Source organism: Diceros bicornis, chromosome 3 (genome assembly GCF_020826845.1).
Source record: "Diceros bicornis minor isolate mBicDic1 chromosome 3, mDicBic1.mat.cur, whole genome shotgun sequence".
NCBI lineage: Eukaryota > Metazoa > Chordata > Mammalia > Perissodactyla > Rhinocerotidae > Diceros > Diceros bicornis.
Window position 1 is genome coordinate 72395606 of NC_080742.1, and position 21525 is coordinate 72417130.

The 21525-nt window shown below is 38.6% G+C and overlaps 1 protein-coding gene across 6 annotated transcripts in view; it reads right to left on the reverse strand.

Moving 5' to 3' along the window:
- Positions 1-21525, reverse strand: part of CADPS2 (calcium dependent secretion activator 2) — a 495178-nt gene that overhangs the window by 33851 nt on the left and 439802 nt on the right. For all 6 annotated transcript variants that reach the window (XM_058529077.1, XM_058529069.1, XM_058529059.1 and 3 more), the window contains 3 exons: positions 16328-16402; positions 5495-5578; positions 5357-5389 (listed from right to left, as the gene is read on the reverse strand). In XM_058529077.1, the coding sequence (XP_058385060.1) occupies positions 5357-5389; positions 5495-5578; positions 16328-16402 (192 nt within the window). The remainder of the gene's footprint in view (positions 1-5356; positions 5390-5494; positions 5579-16327; positions 16403-21525) is intronic.

A 21525-nucleotide genomic window follows, 5' to 3' on the forward strand; every position in this document is an offset into this window, starting at 1 on the left:
CATATAGTTAATCCAAGGGCATTTAGCAGCATAAAAGGAATTAAAATTCAGGTATTATTAAGTCCTAGTCCAGTGCTATTTTTTTTTAAATACCAATTTCAGAATAATTTTAGATTTACAGAAAAATTGTGCAGACAGTACAGAGAGTTCCCATATACCCCACACCACTCCTCCACCATTAACATCTTATATTAACATATTTGTTATAATTAGTGAATATTGATAATTATTAACTAAAGTCCGCATTTATTCATATTCCCTTAGTTTTTACCTAACGTCCTTTTTATGTTCCATGATCCCATCCAGAATACCATGTTACATTTATTTAGTCATTATGTCTCCTTAGTCTCCTCTTGGCTATGCCAATTTCTAAGATGTTCCTTGTTTTTGACGATCTTGACAATTTTGAGTACTGGTCAGGTATTTTGAAGAATGTCCTTCTACTGGGATGTGTCTGATGTTTTCTTCATGATTAGACTGGAGTTATAGGTTTTTTTGGAGGAAGACCATGGAGTGTTTATCCAGAATAAACACTACTAACATAATTTCTCACTGTGGATGTTGACTTCAATCAACTGGCTGAGGTAGCATTCGCCAGGTTTCTCCACGATAAATCTGTTCTCTCCACCCTCCTTTCCGTACCCTTTGGTACGGAAGTCACTATGCACAGCCTTAAGGAGTGGGGAGTTACACTGCCTCCTTGGGAGTCAAGTATCTATGTTAATTATTTGGAATTCTTCTGCATGGGGGATTTATCTTTCTCTCTGTTTATTTACTCAATCAATCATTTACTTATATCAGGATGGACTATGGATATTTATTTTATACTTTGGGTTATAACTCAATACTACCTAATTTATTTGGTTGCTCAAATTACTCTAGCTCAGGCCATTGGCAGCTCTTTCAGTTGTCTCCTGTATCCTTTTAACATATCCTCTATCACTGTGGGTTTTTTACAACACTTCCTTACTTTCTGTCACTATAAGACCCTCTGGGCTCATCTTGTATATTTCCTGCCCTAGTTCTAGTTTCAGCCATTTCTCCAAGGAGTCCTGGTTCATTTTACTGGCGATTAAAGACTAAGATCTGGACACCAGGTGTGCTTGCTGCTACTGGGGTATCATTGCTTCTAGGCTCTCTCGGCTAACAAACCGAGGAAATATATGTGTATATACTAACCCATGCATATACATATATCTAAAAATATTTCTATATGTAACTAGCTCTATCTATATTAAACTAAAGACAAGTTCACACTGATGTCTCCAGCTATAATCCATTATCACACGGATCATTCTAGCCTCCTCCCCTTGCTTGTCTCCAATCTCTCACTCCAACAGTGAGAAACTTAGCTCCCACCAACCTCCAGCCCTTTACTTAATTGTTCAATTCCAGTGGACATATATAGTGGTTTCTGGATTGTTAACCTGCGAGGAAACACTTTATCAACTAGAGTATGGTGCTTGTGTACAGTTCTTTTTCCCTTTATTTCTACAGACTCGACTCATTTCCAAAGTTACTCATATCAGCACTTCTTCCTCCATCTTTTTCAGTGATGTTATTCCACACATTTGCAACAGAGTTAGATTATTTTATCACGCTCTCTTTTCCATCTTGGGATCCCGTGATATCCTAACTGATTTTTAAAAATTTGCATATAATCAGGTTCAATCTTTGTGCTGTAAAGTTAGGTTTTGATAAATGTATAGTGTCATGTATCTACCATTACAGTATCACATGGAATAGTTTCACTGCTCCAAAAAGTTCCCTGCCCTTCACCTATTCAACCCTTTACAATCTTGAACTTACGGCAACCACTAACCTGTTTATAATCTTTATAGTTTTGTCTTTACTAGAATGTGATATAAGTGGAATCATACAGTATGCAGCCTTCTCAGACTGGCTTCTTTCACTTAGCAATATGCTTTTAAGATTCATCCATGTCTTTGCACGGCCTGATATCTAATTTCTTTTTGCTGAATAGTATTCCAACTGTATGGATATACTACTGCTTATTTATCCATTCACCTATTGAAGGACATTTTGGTTGCTTCCCATTTTTGGTGATTATGAATAAAGTTGCTATGAATATTTGTGCACAGGTTTCAGTGTGGACGTAAGTTTTCAAATTAGTTGGATGAAAACCTAGCAGTACAATTGGTGAGTTGCATGGTAAGACTATGTTTAGCTTTGTAAGAAACTGCCAGTCTTCCGAAATGGCTGTACCATTTTGCATTTCCACCAACAATAAATGAGAGTTCCTATGGCTCTGTATCCTTGTTAACATTTTGCCATTGCCCAGTTTTTAAAAAAAATTTATCCATACTAATAGGTATGTAGTGGCATCTCATTGTTTTAATTTGCATTTCTCTAATGACAAATGATGCTGAGCATCTTTCATATGCTTATTTGATACCTATATGTCTTTGTTGCAGTGTCTGTTCCAATTTTCACCCATTTCTTATTTGGGTTGCTTTTTTCCTTATTGTCGAGTATTAAGAGTTCTTTATAGATTTCAGATACTAGTCCTTTATCAAATATGTGTCTGTGGCTTGTCTTTTCATTCTCTTAACAGTGTAGAACAGTCAATTATTAAGTCCAACTTACAATTTTTTTCTTTCATGGATGTTTTTGGTATTGTATCTAAAAACACATCACCAAACCCAAGGCCACATATATTTTTCTCTTGTTTTCTTCTAGAAGTTTTATAGTTTGCATTTTACAAGTAGGTCTTTGATCAGTTTTGAGTTAATTTTTGTGAAAGGTGAGCAAGTGTTCTTTTTTCTCATAAGGCTCCCCTTAAAAGATTGTTTCAGGAGGCATACTTGCTGAAATTTTAGCATAAAAAACAGCAACAGTTAACAGCACCTCATACCTTTTGAAGTTAGTATTCACAGGCATCGATAGTAGAGGTGTCAAGTCCAGATCTGAGGGAGAAACTCCTCTCTTACTAATCTGCCACGGCCAGACCACATTTAGGGTTTAGCATGGTCTGCTCTGGGGGCAACCCGACTTAATAGTGACATTCTGTTGTCAGCGCCCTCGAATCGATTCCGACTCCTAGTGACCCTGTGTACAGCAGAGCAGAATGCTTTTTGCATCATCCTCTCACCTTCCCACGCTGTATCAGACAAGGCTCCACTGCTATTCATAGGGTTTTCATGGCCAATTTTTTCGGAAGTGGGTGGCCAGGACCTTCTTCCTATTCTGTCTTAGTCTGGCAGCTCCACTGAAACCTGTCCATCATGGGGGGCCCTGCTGGTATTTGAAATACCAGTGGCATAGCTTTCAGCATCACAGCAACAGGCAGCCACCACGGTACGACAACCAACAGATGGGGAGTGTGGTTTCCTGACCTGCAAACAAACCTAGGCCACAGTGGTGAGAGCACAGAATCTTAACCACTAGATCACTTGGGCTACTGACATTACCAATAGTGACATTGGTAAGCTGGAATTCATCTAAAGAGTGACTGGCTGATAAAGAATCTGGGTACAATTGTTATAGCTGTTTTCAAGATATGTCTATTTCCCTATCTCTTTCATACCTAGACACTGAACAGCTTGTGGGCAGGGAATGTATATTTTCATCATGTATGCCCAGGGCCTAGCACTTAGCATGTGTTAAATTAATACCTAATTAGTGAGTTCAATGAAGAAGTTGAGAATATCTAATACAGAAAATACGAATTCCGCAGACAATATATGCCTTTGAATAGCTACCATATCGCTTGGGAAGAGGAGCCATGATAATTATCATCAAATATTTGAAGGGCTATTATGCAGAAGAGGGCTTAGTACCAAGGTAGAATTCACAGAGGTACAGAATTTCAATTCATTATACATAAGAGGAGGCTGTCCTATGGTGAGCCTGCAATCACTGAGAAAATTAAAAGATCCTGAATGAATCTTTGTGAGGGGGTTTCTGCATTGAGAAGGAGAGTGGATGAACCACTTTCTGCATCTTACAAGTCTGAAGTTCTATGGCATCTTACAGATTTAGTACAGGGTCAAATTAAGAACTTCAAAAGTTTTATAAGAACAGGAATAATCATGGTGTCCCATTCTATTTGTAATTCAGAATAACAACAAAACTATGCTATAAAATAGGTTAGGAATTCCAATGAAGTTCATGTGCTCCCCTGATTACTTGTCTCTTTCTTTTTATGATAGCAAATGTAAACTCTTCCCCTTAATTTTCCCTTTCTCTCTTTTGTGTTGCTCCTTTGCAGGACCCTACACATGTGGTTATTTCTGCCTATTGCCCAGTACTGACTTTCTGATTCTAGGTACAAGACAAGGACTATGCCAAGACTTCTTTGGGAATCATTTGTAAAATAAAAAACCCAAAGAAACCACATGCAAAGGCAGGAAAGTCTATGGCCTTTTCATTTAAAACGTCTATTTATAATAATTGTAACAGCATTAAATCTGGGTGACTAGTCCATAGTATAAAATGCAGTTATATATTTTAGAAATAAGAGTCACCTACAACTGATATACAAAGCTTACCACTGACATTCATAATGGTAATCTAGAGTTGTGACACTACTCAAGCACCATCTTCATCAAAGATGAGATGACTTACATATTCCACCTCATTTTAAATTTTGTTTTTTTTATATTGTGCTCTAATTCTTTGAAAATTGATGCAAATGGCAAGATATATGATTAAACAAAATATCTTAGGCCTTGATCATATACGTGATAATAGGATCTAAGGCAAAAAATAATTTGTTAGGATTATCAACTTAAAACTGCTGTACTAACTTGTTGATTATATTTATCATGTGAATTTTTTCATTGTAGCTAAGTTTCATAATTTCCTCTCATGGTTTCTTAATCTTTGAACTGATTTACAGGTTATGAATTATTTCCCAAGAATTCTGCGAAAAACCAAATGTTAATCTAAGTGAATATTGATTTATAACACTTTTGTTTTTAGAAAACTACTTCTTTGATTTAACTGGTTCATCTCTATTGTGACTTTAACTCCTTTAAGAAACCTGTAATAGCTTTCGTATAAAGGGAAGGGAGAGTGAGCCTTTTTCTATAAAGGGTGTGAGGCGTCTTCTACCCCATCCTAGAGTGCTATAACCACCCTCTGCAATGAGCTGACAGGTTCTCATGATGAACTGACCTCCATAAGAGTTCTCAAATCACAACGGAAAAAATACACTGAGATAACCTTGCCAAGCCTTGTTGTGAGGGTTAGTACTTCCTTAAGGAAAATAAACTACTCCCAGAGGGAGCGGCACTGGTTTAAAGATTTGAGATAACCCTGTGGTGAGACATAATTATTTTTTTTAAAAAAAGAATTATATAGAGTTTTAAAAAGCAAATAAAAAAATACTTACTGGAACATCAACATATTTTGCAGCGGCTTTCACCTTAAGTGGAAAAGAGATAATTATGAGAATTATTTTCTTCACTGTTAGATAAGAACTATGACAACAGTCACAAGACAGCAGAAGAGAACTCATTCAAATACTTACAGTGAATGACAGAATGGATGAGAAGAAAGTGCCTTCATCATATCTTGACAGCTTAGACAACACCCCTTCCAACACTGAAACAAACTATAATGCTGGGTATAGTGAGTATTTAGAATATTACTGTGCATACAACTTAATAAAAGGGCAAACAATTCCTGGACCAACTTTTCCCACAGCACAAACATCCACAATGTGTAACTGACAGCTGAGGTGCTGACTTGTAATGTTTATTCCTTCATTTTGAAGATAAACTCTAAGTTCCTTTCCATTGCTGGAAATAATACACAAATTTTTTTAAGATAAAAGAATAATGTGTAATAGGAGTCTGGTCACCACAATTTAAACCATTAGTAAATAACTTTAAATTCCTGAGCTTATTCCTTAAAACAACTTTCAACTTCAATATAGATGTTTAGAAGTCCTCATCACAAGAAAAAACGTTTTGTAACTATGTATGGGGACAGATGTTAACTAGACCTATTGTGGTGATCATTTGGCAATATATACAAATATCGAATCATTACGTTGTACACCTGAAACTAATATAATGTTATATATCAATTATACCTTAATAAAAAATATATATATTTAGAAGCAATGATGGTCAAGCTGAATCAAATTTCTTTCTATCATATATCACTTTACCATTCCCAAATTTTTTCTATCCACAGAAGAGGCTGAATAAAAAAGAATAGACATTGAAAAGGAGGTGTAACACTCAGGGCTCTTGTAACATTGAAACGAAGTCTGACGTTAGTTAACAAGCATTTACCAAGCAGTTCTAATAGGGACATCTAAGGATCATCCCTGCTTTTAGAAGCTATAAGCTAAGTAGCTGGGGAGCTAAAAACAGATACACACACTGCAGGGTCCAATGGAAAGAGCACTAGACTGAGAATATACATCTTGATTCCATCAGTGACTACTCTGTGGGCTCAGGCCAACCCCTGCACCAACCACTTCCTCCAACAGTCAAATACTCTGTGTGTTTGTGTGTGTGTGTTGGCGGTGGGCGTATGGAATTAAACTGAGTCTCAAGTGTTTCACATTTCTAAAATTTTATATTCCTATGAAATGAAAGTTAAGACGTATACTGTTATCTAACCTAAAATGTGGAGAATTTTATTTTATTGCGTGGAAGCATTAAGATCTGGTATGAAGATAAATAAGAGATATTAATAAGGATCTACTGCTCTATATCTTTCCTCTTTAGAACGAAAATAATATGCACTATTGACAAATTATACACTCCCAAAGGGAAAACCCTGACAAGGTTTTTTAAATACGAAAAGGGAAATTAACGAAGGCTGGTTTTTGTTCACATAGCAGCTTCTTCAACAAAGTGATAATAATTCTAGGGACACGGCTTATTGGTCTCTGGCGACCAGAGAACTCGCTGAGAGTGCACAGGAGATCATCTTTTCTCTGTGGCTGGTCAATTACTGCAAAATAGTTTATGCAAAAGAAACAAAAACTTCCCTACAGGTTTCTCCACCACATCATGCGACATGATGTAAGAACACAGAAACAAGATCATGCAAACTGCTGACTAAAATTTTATTTTTAAAAAATGAGAATTATATATGGCTGGTTAGTTATCCTAAGGGATACAAAGAGCAAAAAACACAAAATTACAAATTGCTTACTACTAAAAGTCAATTTAGCACTTTCTTCCTGCCCATTAGGATTTCTGACCAACCACAGCTGGCTAACTCAACTTGATATGATTTGCCAAGACCCAGAAGACCAATACTCCAGGACTATGACAGGCCAGGGGAAGGGAATTCCAAACTTAACGGCCCTCTGTGGAAAATGCCTCGTCTCTTATAACTTAAATCTTGAGAGCCAGTGTGTGCTGGGTGATCTCATTTGCCATGAGGAGAGTGACAATTGCTATGGTTATCAGACAACCTGAACCATTGAAGGCTCTGGCTCAGCACCTGGTTCTTGGTGCCTTCCAGTGAGTGTATGTTTACATGTGAGTGATGCTGAGGGACAACGCAAGGTAGAGGTAAGAACCCTGTGGATGGATTTAGAAGTCTGAGTTCAAGTTGTAGCTCTGCAACAGTCTGGACGTTTATCTTCTGTAGATTCATTGTACTCATCAATAAAATGGGGAAAATGACAGCTGTCCCGCCCATCACAAGGATGGTGTGAAGATCAGTGGAGATGACTCGTGCGAAAGGACTGCAAAAATTGCAAAATACTAAAGAAGTGTAAAGAATTACTACTATTGATATGATTAGCTAAATCATTATCCATTACATAAGTCTAAAAACCTAAATACATTAAGTCACAAGTTAATGAGGGTAGCCTTAGGATTGTTTAGTGATAAGGAGTAATAATGAGTTTGGTTATCAGTGAATAGGTCTAATTCGATTAAATGTTATCTATGGAGGTAGAACAGAGTTGAGGCTGTACTTCAGAAGACTGGCAATGGAATCCCATCTGTTTCTAGGTCATTTGGCTGACAGCAGAGGAGGGAGGGTGAACACAGGTGTCTGACTCCAAAGTCCATGTTCTTTATCATCATGCTTACAGTGCTGTAAGCATTAAATGACATAAGTAACATGCCCAGGGCATAAGTGCTCAATAAATGTCATTTTGTTATAATTATTATTGAGAACTTAATATCGGAAATACAAAAAATGTCAGTCTTAGACCCTTCCCTCCAGGAACAAACTAGCGGGAGAGACAGACGTGTACAGTTGGTCATGACACAAGCCAGAAAGTGTTGAGGACCAGTGTAGATGGGCAAACAGTGCAACTGAAACTAGAGGGGGAAAAGAATGATTTTGATCGGAGGATATTGGGTAAGCTTCATTTACATGGTGGCACAGGAGCTGAGGCACAGGAAAGCAGAAATATAGTAGATAAAATGACACTTGGGGATGACTGACAGATGAATTTAGGGCAGAAGTTTCCCTACTGTGGCATCTGGCAGCCTGTCTGGCTCGTCTTCTCTTTAAAGGACGAAGCAGCACTGGGTTCTATCCCAGTCTTATGCATGGACCCGTGGTCTGCTGCGTCCGTGTCACAGCATTCTTTGCTTCCATTTTAACAATAGTGGAGAGCCTCTCCTTGGGTTCCTCCCTCCCCCAAATGGTCCCTGGGGAGGCACGATTCAGCCGGGACTCTAAGTGCTTACATGGCAGTGAACAGCGACTGTACCTCTGGGATCAACCAGGTGAGCCATACAGTTCCTATAAGAAGGTTTTCTCTGTAAGATTTTTGTCAAGGCACACGTGGTGGAAAAGCCACCTTAAAAACCAAACTCTATTATCATCAAGATTGACTAATAATGATATGCTTTTCATCTGGCTTTTAACTGTACAAAACAGCAAGATTCCAAAGAAATCCAGTTCAGTGCTGGGTTTAGTTGCTGTGTCTTTAACTGCTTCCTGTGAACTTTCTCCCTACAGCTCAGGGAGCATATAAATACTTATGGGTTTGCCTTGTGCTCTCTGTTCTCCTGAGGGTGTCAGGCTGCAATGAACCACTGCAATCTCTTTGTTTCCCTGCTCTTTATTGTGGATGCCATTCACTGGGTTTGTTTGAATAATATTTAACACCTGAAGTCTGTCTGGGTAATTACCAACTTTGCCTCACGATGCATACTCTCAAGGAAATTAAAGATGAAAGCACTGTGAAATGACTGGTAGAATGAAACATGAAGCACGCCACATGGCATGTTGGCTTAAATTTCCTGTTGAATTTTAACAGCCTATAAGATTCATTTTCCTACATGTATGGAAAGTAGAACTGCAAATTCTAAGAAGTGATAGGGAGGATTCCAGCTATGGACTGGTGGGTTCAAAACACACCGTTCTTGCGTTTTTTTTTTTCTTCAGCTGTGACATTTCATGAAGTAAACAAGGGATATTTGCATCATTTACGCCGCAAGTTATAAAATCTTCCACGGAAGACATCCATTCATAAATAAGACCCATCACGAAAAAGTAGTGTTTTTTTTTTTTTTTCTCAGGGCAGGGGTTAGTGGGGCTGGAGATATATCTATTAGAAGATGTTTTGTATTTATTTGGTAAGATCAGAACTAACTAGTATTGTTAAAAATCCACATGGAACCAGAATATCATGGACTGGAAGAAAACAGTTTCCATTCCCCGAATCGGAACATTAGTGTTACGATACAGTGCAATTGTCTTCCTCATCCTCTTTTCTCCAACTGTGAATCCACTTCTTCTTTGAACCCTTGCTCTGACTCCTAAAAGGTCTTTCCAGGTTATACACATCTGTAGTAAGGATAGATAGTATTTGACAGCATATACTTATCCACAATACCTTGTTCCGTAAAGTATCTAAGGCAACTTCCAAACAGCACACCTAGCCCAGATGTTGGTGCATTCTCTACACTGCCTTCTCTCACTGCTCTTTTCTCTCTTGCCCTCACAGAGAGAGTAAACTATCTTATTTTGTATTTCCTCTTTGCTAATAGCTCCTAATAGTGTGTCCTATTCCTGTTTGGATTTGAACAGTTGTCCTCTGAATATGTGGCCTTGATCCAAACAAGTAAACTTAAAATTAATCTCACCAGATTGAGAGTTTGAGTTGGGGAGATACTTTACATCACCTAGGCAGTCAGGTCGGATTTGCCCTCTGTCCACTTTATTCTTAAGAGAAATTCAGGGGAAAATGTCCTAGGTTATTGGAAAGAATATGCATGTGTGTATATTTATTTACACATATATATTTATGTACTCTGTTTGAAAGTGAATAGTCTTTCCTAAATCCCTTTCTGCAGTAACTGAGGATTTAAGAAGTTGAATATACCGCTATGATTCTTTAATTCACACCCAGAATTTACTGAGCCCCTATTACTCGAGCACCTTAGGAGAGTGGTCCTTCTCTCATTCTTTGCTGTGTCCACCATTTCCCCTGACCAGTTCTTACTCATAGCCCTCCCAGTCTTTTTCAGCACATTCATCATTACACACAATGAATTCCATTCTCATCTACCTGACTTACAGCTGTCCCACCTGATTACCTGTCCAAGCTGGTCCACAGTACGAATCCCTGTGCAGAACAAACAGCACAGGAGGGACACACAGGCTGGTCAGTACCACCTGGATATAAAGGGGACACCAGAAGACTGGGAGGTGAAGCCACCACTTTCTCCGCTCTTGCTGATTCTGTGTTGCGGAAAGATTACAGGCTCAGGGCCCACAAGGGCCAAGTCCTGGACCTGCAGCTACCGTGTGACCGTGGGCCTTTGTTTCCTCATCTGTGAACACGGGGACTAGAGTCTGGGGTGGACGCTGGTGATCAGGCCTGCCTTGCGCAATAAGGCCACACGGTAGGGCTCTAGGCCTCCTTCCCCTCCTCAATCAGAACAGCTCTGCCTTCATCAGTGCTGTATTTTAGGGTGCTGAGATATATTTGAAGACATTAAATGTATCTTATAAACATTATAAAAATGTTTGAAAATCCCCTGCTAGAGGACTTCAAGGTTCACTTCTAGCATTGTGTGCGCTATGGGACCCTAGAGCCTGGGGAGAAAAGACGTGGGTCCCCAGAAGCCTCCAAACAGAAACGGATATAAGAATCTTTGTCTTAGAGAAAAGGCTGTAAATATGTTTTTTTTTTTTTTTTTTTTTTTTTGTGAGGAGATCAGCCCTGAGCTAACATCCGCCAATCCTCCTCTTTTTTTGCTGAGGAAGACGGCCCTGGGCTAACATCGGTGCCTATCTTCCTCCACTTTATATGGGACGCCGCCACAGCATGGCTTACCAAGCAGTACTTCGGTGCGCGCCCGGGATCCGAACCAGCGAACCCCGGGCCGCCGCAGCGGAGCGCGCGCACTTAACCGCTTGCGCCACCGGGCCAGCCCCATGTAAATATGTTTTTTATCTAATACTCCTGGTTTATTGATGAGGAAACTGAGTTGTGCAAGGAGACGCAGCTGGTAACACGAAGAAACAGGAACTGAGTCCAACTCTTCTGACTATCCCACACTTGGGCCGATTTAATTAATTTTAATATAAGCTGACAATAAATATGGCGTTTCTTGTATCCTTTCCTTGGCAAGACTTAACGTTCCTGCTATCATTTTTTTTTTTCCCCTCAGTAAAAGATTACCTAAATTCTTTTCTGGCTAGAAACATCTTTTTTTCCCTTTCTTTAAAGTGGCTTTTCATTTCTCCATAGAGGTTTCACTTATAGAACATCTGCCTGACAATAGCAGCCACTGATACAGAATCATTTCCAATGGTTGAAATCTTATCACACTGGTATTTTGATCCCATATCCCTCCTCTGAACTCCAGACCCAAATACCTGAATGTCTCCCTTTAGTATCTCCTCCCTCAGATGTCTCAGAGGCAGCTCAACATCAACTTCTCCAATACTGACATCATGGTCTTTCCCTCTACATCTGTTCTTCCTCCAGGGCACCCCCATCAGCGAATGGCATCAACACACACCCTAGGCTTCAAGCCATAAACCTAGGAGTAATCCTTAATATTTTTCTTTCTCTCCCCATTTCTAACCCCTTGTCTTAGTCTGTTCAGGCTGCTATAACAGAATACCATAGACTGGGTGGCTTATAAACAGCAAACATTTATTTCTCAGTTCTGGAGGCTGAGAAGTCCACAATCAAGGTATTGGCAGATGCAGAATCTGGTGGGCACCCACTTCCTGGTTCACAGATGATGTCTATTGGTTGTGTTTTCATACATGGCAGAAGGGGGAAGGAGCTCTGTGGGCTGTTTCTTATAAGGGCACTAATCTCATTCACGAGGGCTCCGACTTCATGACCTAATCATCTTCCAAAGTGCCCACTTCCAAATACCATCACACTGGGAGTTAGGTTTCAACATGTGAATTTTGGGGGGACATTCAGTCTATAGCACCCTGACCATTGTATAGCTTAAATGTCTTTGGATTAGTCCACTAGAGACCAATGTAACAGCCTCCTTACTATCCCCTCTGTAATCTTCTTATAATGCAAATATGATTAACTCCCTACCCCTACTCCCTGCCTCTCTGACCCTTCAGTGACTTCCCATTGCTCTTAGGATGAAGACATTAAATGCCTCAGGTATGAAATTGGGCTTTTAACCATGATTCCACACTGCCTCTCAGGGACAGAGTTGGAGTCATCAACATACAGTGAAAGCCAGAAGTGTGAAAGTCACAAACATTTGTGAAATGAGTTCAAAAGAAGACTAACAATGGAAACCCAAGGAATACCACCATTTAGCTGCTAGGTGGAGAGAGGACACCGAGATGGAAAGCCACGATATTTTCTGGGCATGTAAAATGCGTGTACAGTTGGGACATATACTGTTGAGTGCTACGTGTGATTAAGAGTACTGGCTCATTCTCAAGTTATTTCTGAAGACGTGGGATAAGAAGAGGATATGAAAGTGAGATTGAAGAGAGGAGGTAAAAAGAAAGTTGCTTCTTTTTTATCCAAAAAGAAAAGTGTTGCTTCTTATTTATCCAAAGGTAGCAAATATATTTATCAATATGCATGGAACAATTAAAATACAGGAATAAACATCTGGAATGCAATATAAGGAATTCATTATTCTATTCATCTACTTTATATTGAGTTAATTAATATGCTATAAAAATGCCTAGGACATGACTCTGGGAATTTGACAGGGTAAAGACAGTCAACATAGATGTTATATATTTTAATTTAATTTTTATAGTCTATTTTGCTTTTTACTGATTTCCTAGAGATCTGGAATCAGCAAGTGCTTTCGATTAGGAATCTGAAGATCAGAGGTTTGAATCCTGACTCTCTCAGTTATTAGGTGTGCGACTCTGGTCAGTTTACTAAACTACTTTGAAGATTACGTTCCTATCTGTGAAATGGGGTAAGATCACCCATTTCATAAGTGTTGTGCAGTTTGAACGAAATAACATGTGTAGTGGCTGTTTCACAGTAGGCACTTCATAAATACCTCCTTTAAAAAAATCATTTCTTCTTTGGTGAAAACAAATGTGAACACGCTATCTTAGACGTTGTTTTGTTTATAAATATACTGAAGTTTAAATGTAGTTTGCATGACAGCCTGGATAGAGACTCATCAGAGCAGTGTTTCTCCAAGTCTGGCTCAGGAGCCCCTACAACAAAATCACCATGGTGACTGGTTACACATGCATATCCCTGCCCCTCTTCCCTAACTTCTGATTCAGAATTGTTGGAAAGCAGAGCATAGGAATCTGCATTTTAAAAGCCTCTCAGGTAATTTTTTGGCATGCTAACATTTAAGAATTGTATTACAGAATTGTATTCATCTTTGCTTAATGAAATAAAAACCACTAGTTATTGTCACTTCCTATGGAAACTTAAGATGGTTGGTTCAAACTATCAAATTAATTTTATACTTTTCAACCAAAGAATTAAAGATTATTAATAATTGCTATTTGACTGCAGGAGAAAGGATCCGTAGAGAAAAACTATAATCTAGACCTGATTTCCAAATATACTAGCTGGTTACATTAGGCTATTTAAATTGAAATTAAGTAAAATTAAAATTTCAGTTCCTCACTTGCAGTAGCCACATTTTAGGTGCTCCACAGTCACATGGGGTTGGAAGTTACTGTACTGGAGGATACTGTACTATGCTACAGAGCAGGAAAAATATTTTCATCATCACAGACAGTTCTTTTGGATGGTGCTGATCTCTAGAACAACATGTCCTTACTTAACTCAAATATACTATTTTTTCAATTAACCAGATACATTTGATATAGAAAAATTTAAGTTTCTTACTTTGCCAGAAACAAATGCAGGGATGATATGCAGCCCTGCCTGCCTCCTCTGCACCCTTCCTCCCCATCCCCACCAAATAAAACTAGTTATAGCCTTTTCTCCTTGCTGCCTTTTTAACCCTTTATCAACTGCATGCTAGCATGCAACTCGATGACTGTCATTATGCACCCTTCTCACAAAAGACAACTTCCACAGGAGAACCGCACTGATAGGGAGGCTCCACCTGGATAAAATTTCCCTGGACAGCTCACAGACCATGAAGGTGCAATGCTGACTTTATTTCACTTTAGTGGGCTGACTGTGCACTACTGCAAGCTGCTGGGCTGGGCTCCTGGGAGGACAGGAGCTTCTCTAGGAGCTTCATTCTCCAGGGGTTCACCTCTCCCCCCACTTCCTGGATGGTTTCCCTGGTAACCTTTCCCTGTCCACTTGTTGGTGTGTGTTGTACATGTATGTGTAGGTATTCTTGTGGTGGGAGAAGTCAGGGGAAGAAGAACAAACTAGCGAGGTGGTCCTATTCTAAAATCATCTTTCTTTGTGACTATTTTCCACCTCAAGACCTGCTACCAAAGAATTTGGAAAATACAAAAAAATTCGAAGGAAAACCTCCAAGCAACTATAATCCCACAACCCAGAGAACAGCTCAGTCAACATTCTCATGTTTATCCTAACAGTCCTTTCTCTATGCCATGCAAATTCAGATCATATTTTACATCTCTAAACATTCAGTTTTTTTCACTTAATACTATGTTATGAAACCTTTCCTTTATCATGAATGGTCTTTGAAAGCATGGTTTCTTAATATAGATGTCCCACAATTTACTCTACCACTCCCCTCATGTTTGAGATTCAAGTTGTTTTCACTTTTTCATCAGAAATAATGTGACAATATCCACATAGATATATTTTGTGCATATCTTTGAGCAGTCGGAAAAAATGCAAAAAGAATTATTAGGTAAAGGGTATTAATGTACTTGATATAGTTCCAAACTATCTTCTTGTAACAATTTATACTACCACATACAGTTAACGTGAGTGTTCCACCTCGCCTTTCCTAAAACTGGGTGTTAGCCTAAAAACATCTATGCTAATTTGCTATAAAAAATAGTATATCATTGTAGGTTGGTTTTTTTTTTTTTTTGGCATTCCTTAAATTATTAATGAGGATAAACATTTTTCATGTTTATTGGGCATCTCTGCTTTTTCTTCTTTTCTAAACAACTATTTGTCTAGTTAAATTGGGGGTTGTTTTTCTAAACAACTATTCATCTATTAAATTGGGAGTGGTTTTCTTTTGGTTTTTGTACATTCTTCCAATTGTTTTATGCAGGTTGATTTGGGGTTCTTTGATTGAGCCTTGTGAGAGCAAAGGATTTCTCTGCTCGTATGAAAGTGGCCCTTGGGGTATGTCCATTCTGTCTCCTCACCCTCTTTCAGTTCCCAGTGCTCTCAGGTTCTGTCTCTTTCCCATCAGACTCCGATCTCAAATGTCATCCATGGCAGTCTGTTACACCTTAGTGGCATTTTAAATCATCTAATCATTCCATGGAACACTCCTTTATGCTTCCTTTCTATTTATACAATTAAAGGCCATAGCTTTTGTCAAAGATATTTGGAGCATCAAACAGGAAATTGTGGGAGATGCCTGGGATTGAAGAACCTCAGACACCAGCCTGCCAGCTTTCTCTTTCTGCCTTTGAGACGGGTTCTAGAGCCCCAGTGCTGTTATCACAATAAAAAGGCTAAATTCAAGGACAGATCGCTACTCAAATCAGCATTGGAGATGAAGACAAATGGTAAGAGGACATGAATGCAAAATAATAAGGTTATTACTGGAAGATAAAGTTATTTTTAAACGGACAACAATTCCAAGAAAAGCCAAAATTAATTATGAACAAAAAATCGAAAGTTGTTGACAAACAGTGTTCATATTTTGGTTGTAACTTTTCTTAAAACTTGAACTTTTCTTGCATCTGTTTTTAAAACTACTATTTTCCAGGTATTTAGAAACATAAGACAGATATTTCTAAAAATTCTCAGTTGAAAATGATTTTTTAATTTGATTTAAAAAGGTGAATAATACATTACCTTTGAAACTAGGAGTGAAATGATTTCTTTTACAGTGTTGTCAATCAAATCATCTATTTTTGAATGGTACTGTTGCTAGATATTAAAAGACAAAGATGCATTAGCTGATGTAGACACAAAACTTTTGTCATAAATGTTTTAAAGCTACTAGTCATGACACATCAGAGTTACTTAAAATTATCATTTTGAACATTAGAAGAACAAAACCTTGAAAATGATCCACCCAATCAACACTTTTTACACTGTGGTCTGAAAATTTTCCCATGTGCACTGTTGAGTTAAGCAGCTAATGGGGTTATTATATAGATGAATTGAGTTCTTATTCTTATTCAGGCAGAGGAATGTGAAGGATACTTTTTGTCTTCTCTTCTATAATTAAGGTGGCCGTGTATTTTTCTAAAGGGTTGGTTTAGCTAGGGAAGCAAAAAAACTAGAAAAAGATTTAATTAATACAGCATTTCATGTCTGACAACTCTCATTCATAAGTTATTTTAAATGTGCTCTAGAAATAAAATGAGCTCTCAATTGTTCACTCTAAAAGGACCTTTTTGCCAGCTCGGGGAGCAGCAGTTTACACAATTCTTACAATACGCTCAAGCAAGGGCAAAATTAAAATTTCATCAACAAAGGTGAATAGATGGTAACAAATTAATAGGCCATAGAAGGTATAATGAAACTGCACTCACTCCCGATAGTTTTATTACTGCTTCCTCATGAAAAAGACGCCTTTAAGAAAATACAAAAAAGATGTCTTTAAAATAAACCTGAAAGACTCTTTTTTTGCTTTCTTTAGAGAATAGGAGAGAGTTCCATTCTTAAATTAGCAGGAGTTGCGGCTTCCACAGCTTGTGGAGGCACATTCATTTAAACAGTAATTCTTCCTTTAGAAGCATTTATCTGACAGCCAATTGTCCCCAATAGCCACTTCACAGAAAATGTGACTTGTAAAGACTAACCCTATCTTGATGGTTCAAGGCTTCTTGGAACGGCAAACATAATGCATAGAGTAAAAGTGCTCAGGTCAGTATAAACATTAGACCAACTTAACAGCCGCTGGTTGAATGGTTTCCTAAGATGTAAGTTTTTGAAAGCTATTTTTTTCTTCTGAAAACATGTCTCCAAGTTTCCACACAGAACAAAACATCAACTGAGGTCTGCTCTGGAAGACACAGGAATGATTTCCCCCCATAGGCTCTGACAGTTACAAGTGGTCATCTACCTGCATCAATAAAAAAGAAAGGAAGCATAATTTTGAAGTACGTGAATTATTTTCTTTTTCTGTTTGTGTGTGTGTGTGTTGACAAGTGGTCTAAAATGAAGCCCATGTACATGAATGTGGAACTTTCTAGGCATGTGTTTCACCCAGTGAAGTGAAATCTTAAGTGTCTATCTCACTTCAAGCCCCTTACTGAGTCCTAAACTTGTGCTCCCTAGAGGATGCATGGGACAGAAACAGAGAGAGTGGATTTCTACTGCAGTAGTGCTGATACCTCGGCTCTTAGAACAGAGAAGAGAAGGAAAAGGGGAGAAAATAAAGAAAAACAAGGCAGAAGGAAAAGAGCCTGAAAAAGCTGGCTGGTAGTGGAGATGGCCACAAAGCCTCCCACAGGCGCACACACGAAAAAAGGCCCCCGGCTCTGGCTGGAGCTGCCCAGCAGACCGGGAGGTGGAGGAGCTTATGCAGATAAGCTCTGCGCTGGCCCTCCCTCCCCGCCACTCTCTTTTCATATCCTTCTCTCTCCAAATTTGTGTCTGTGCAGCAGGAGGAAATGAAATACCAGACTGAGGGGCTCCTCTTTGGGGTGGAATAGGAAAGGGATATAGGAAACGGGCTTCAAACTTCTCACTTTCCTCTTCCATGGAAAGTGCTACAGAACACACAGGGATGGAGGTACCCAGACCTCCAAATGGTTCCACATTCTTAAATATGTCTTATCCTCAATGTTTATCTCTATTTGCCGTAAATGTCACTTTTTAACTCAAAAGTAATCAAATGTCATCAGAAGGCTATTAGATACAGAATAGTAGAGCTTCTAAATGTTAAACTTTTGGGTTGTACCGATTTTGGCAATTCTTAAAATCAAGAGATGAGCCACTAATGAGTTCCTTTATACACCCTTTTTATTTAAAGGCAGGGAAAGCCATGGACCCAAGGAGCCATCACATTCTCCTATAATACACACCTTTAGACTGCTATTTTCTTTGATACATGATCTAGCCAAAAGCAGTGAAAGAAGGCAGGAAAGAGGGAGGGAGAGAGAGTTAAAAATGAAGAAAGAAAAGTATATACCTTAAATATACTACCCAAGGGGCAACTCCCAATAGTATAAGGTTTGTTAGGTTTTTATGAGATTTTGCTATCATAGACTTATCTTAATAGCTCTGACTTACACTAATATTAAAACTGTTGGAAACTTTCAGAATCTGCTCTAGCTGCACAGTTGGTAGAAGTGGTCTAGGAGCATTGTGGTTGGGAGTGGGAAGGTGGCCTCAGAATTCCTATTTTACATATACATTCTGCAAAGAGAATAACCCACATACGCCACATATAGAGATAGAAAGTTAGCCAGAAAAAGTTATTCATCAGGGGATCCAGATAGCTTCCAAAGACAAACACAAACATACAAAGAGAGATCACAAACAGGTAAGAACAGACTTTACCTGCATAGACATTTATCTTACCTAAGCTAAAATTGATCGATTTTTCATTTAGATTAACAGGCCAAATTTCTGCAAAAAATTTGCGAAGTTTTTGTCCGCAGCAATAAAAAGCTATAAAATTCCTATCAGAATATTTCAAGTTGAATCAATAATCCTACATACAAGGGCTCTGGTACATTATAGCCCATTTGTTAGACTAATTCTCCCCACATCTGCCCTCCAAAATAAACTTTGTGCCCTGTTTTTCCAGTCGATGACTCTGAATTCAGATTAAGATAACCATTCAGGAATTCTTACTTTATGGAGCCCAAGGAATTCACGAGATCAGGCACAGGTCTGTAAGCTTGGCACCCCTACACTCAGGTAAATATCATCATTTCACCCGACTGTTCTCATGTAAACCCACAACAAATGAAGACTAATCAAATGCCAGTGCAATCCAGCATTCTTAAAAGATTTTAGTCTTTCTCTTGGGATGAATTTTAAAGGTACTGGACTGTTAGTTCTGGAACTGGAAGCATTTTACTGTAATTGAGAATACATTCTACACAAGTAGGGGCCCCCGAGTTTCCCCGTTAATGTGCTTTCATCCTCAATGGATGGGATGCAGTGGCTCTGAGGGCAGATGACTACCTAAGGCCCATGCAGTCATCTGCTTTTTTGTAGCAGTGGATAACGAGGATTTCTAAACACTGGTGGTTTTGTGATCGCAACATCTGTCCCGAGGGACTGGCCTGAGATTGCTGACTCATTAAACACAGCTGTCAGATGAGCAGATCATTCACTCACTAATCACCCTATTAAACACTGTTCTGTGCTGTGGCTGAGCATGTTTGTATCATCATGTGCCACATAAGAAAAGAGAACCATAATTTAGGAGGACAGAAGGGGCTGCATTGAGGGTAACAAGTCGGGAAGGTTTTACCCCAGCAATGACAATATAACAAATTTATTGAAGACTTTGGAGAGGTAATTTCCTTATAATGTAGAAAAATATCTCTGCTAGGTTTACCTATATAGTATATATTTTTATAAGGTTTCAAATTGTGTAATAGTGTAGTTTGTTCAACAACTTTATTTGTTGCTCACCATAGAATGGGGTCCACTGGCTCACCTATGTGTGTAATGTATTTACTAATTTGCAACAATTCCAAAACTTATCTCGAGCACACAGAGTGGGAAAGCCTGTGCAATTATGTGGGTACATTTACTGGAGATTAAAAGCAAAGTGCAAAATTCTTCTTTTGCATTAAAATTCTTGTTTACCACTTTTCAGGGTTGCTAATGGGTTTTACACCTGCACATTTTGAACTATATTAATTGTGTGAAAGTTGTGGGGAACTAATTGTCTCTGGTGAGAAGGTACAGGTGCAGACATAATGAACAGTAGCAGATTACTCTCCAAAACCATCCACCTATTAAGGTAAAGAATCATTTGACAATGCAGCAATGTTTTGTCATTTGTGTGTGTGCCTGTTTTTCTTTTTAAGGACTGGAGTGAGTTACAGGGGAGGATTTTTAAAGTAGTGACAACAAATCAGTCTGTTCATTCAACAAATATTTACTAAGTGCCTATTGTGCGTCAGGTACTGCAGTGTATATTAAAACAAGAAGAATTGGATAAATCCAGTATTAATGGTAAGAGGCAAGGTGATTCTATAAACCTGATGAGAAATGAATGGGCTTATGAAGAGACCTAAGACAATATTCTTGAGCAGACAATCAAAGGCTTACATCTGGGTATTGAAAAACAGGAGGAGATGGATATGAGCCATTGATATCCAAGCCAGCTGCCTACTCATTCAGATAATTAGAAATAATAAATCACATTGTAAGTGATCAGAGAATGATAATTACTGAGCATTCTACAACACTTACATATCAATTACTTAATATATCTGTTAGGTTGTATGCTATGGTATTAGAAATACATCTTTTGCCCCTGAATTGCTCAAAGAATGAAATGTGTGTATACACACATAAATTATGGCCAAATAGCTAATGTCTATAGGTGGGTTAAATAAGTATGGAATTTATAGAGTGGGCCTTCTCATCCTCTTTCATGGTTATATAAGTCCTTCTGCTTGGATGAGAATTGTTAGCCCAGTAGAGTTGCCCTGAGTTTGATTCTCAGGTAGGTGTCAACTGTAAGACTTGTAAGATTTAACACATCCATAGAGCACAAAAACATTTTGACATCAAATATATATATATATATATATATATATTTAATCTAGTCAATCTTGTATGCATAAAAGTTTTCAAATCATGTTTCTCCGAGGTTCTGGGTGGTACCTGCAAACAACCCTGAGTGGCAGGGAGGATAAGGGCTCCTGACACAAGCCTGCCTCTTCCCGGCCTCTGCAGATGGTTACATCTCAGGCCATGGGTGGGAGGAAAGGCTGTATCACTGGTAGGCATGAACCTCACTTAAATCCACGATTGGGCTCTTCCGTATGAAGTGACCTTAAGAGCGGTTCCTGATCCTCAAACTCAGGGGTTACCCTGATATATGCTATATGTCATCTAAAGCTCCA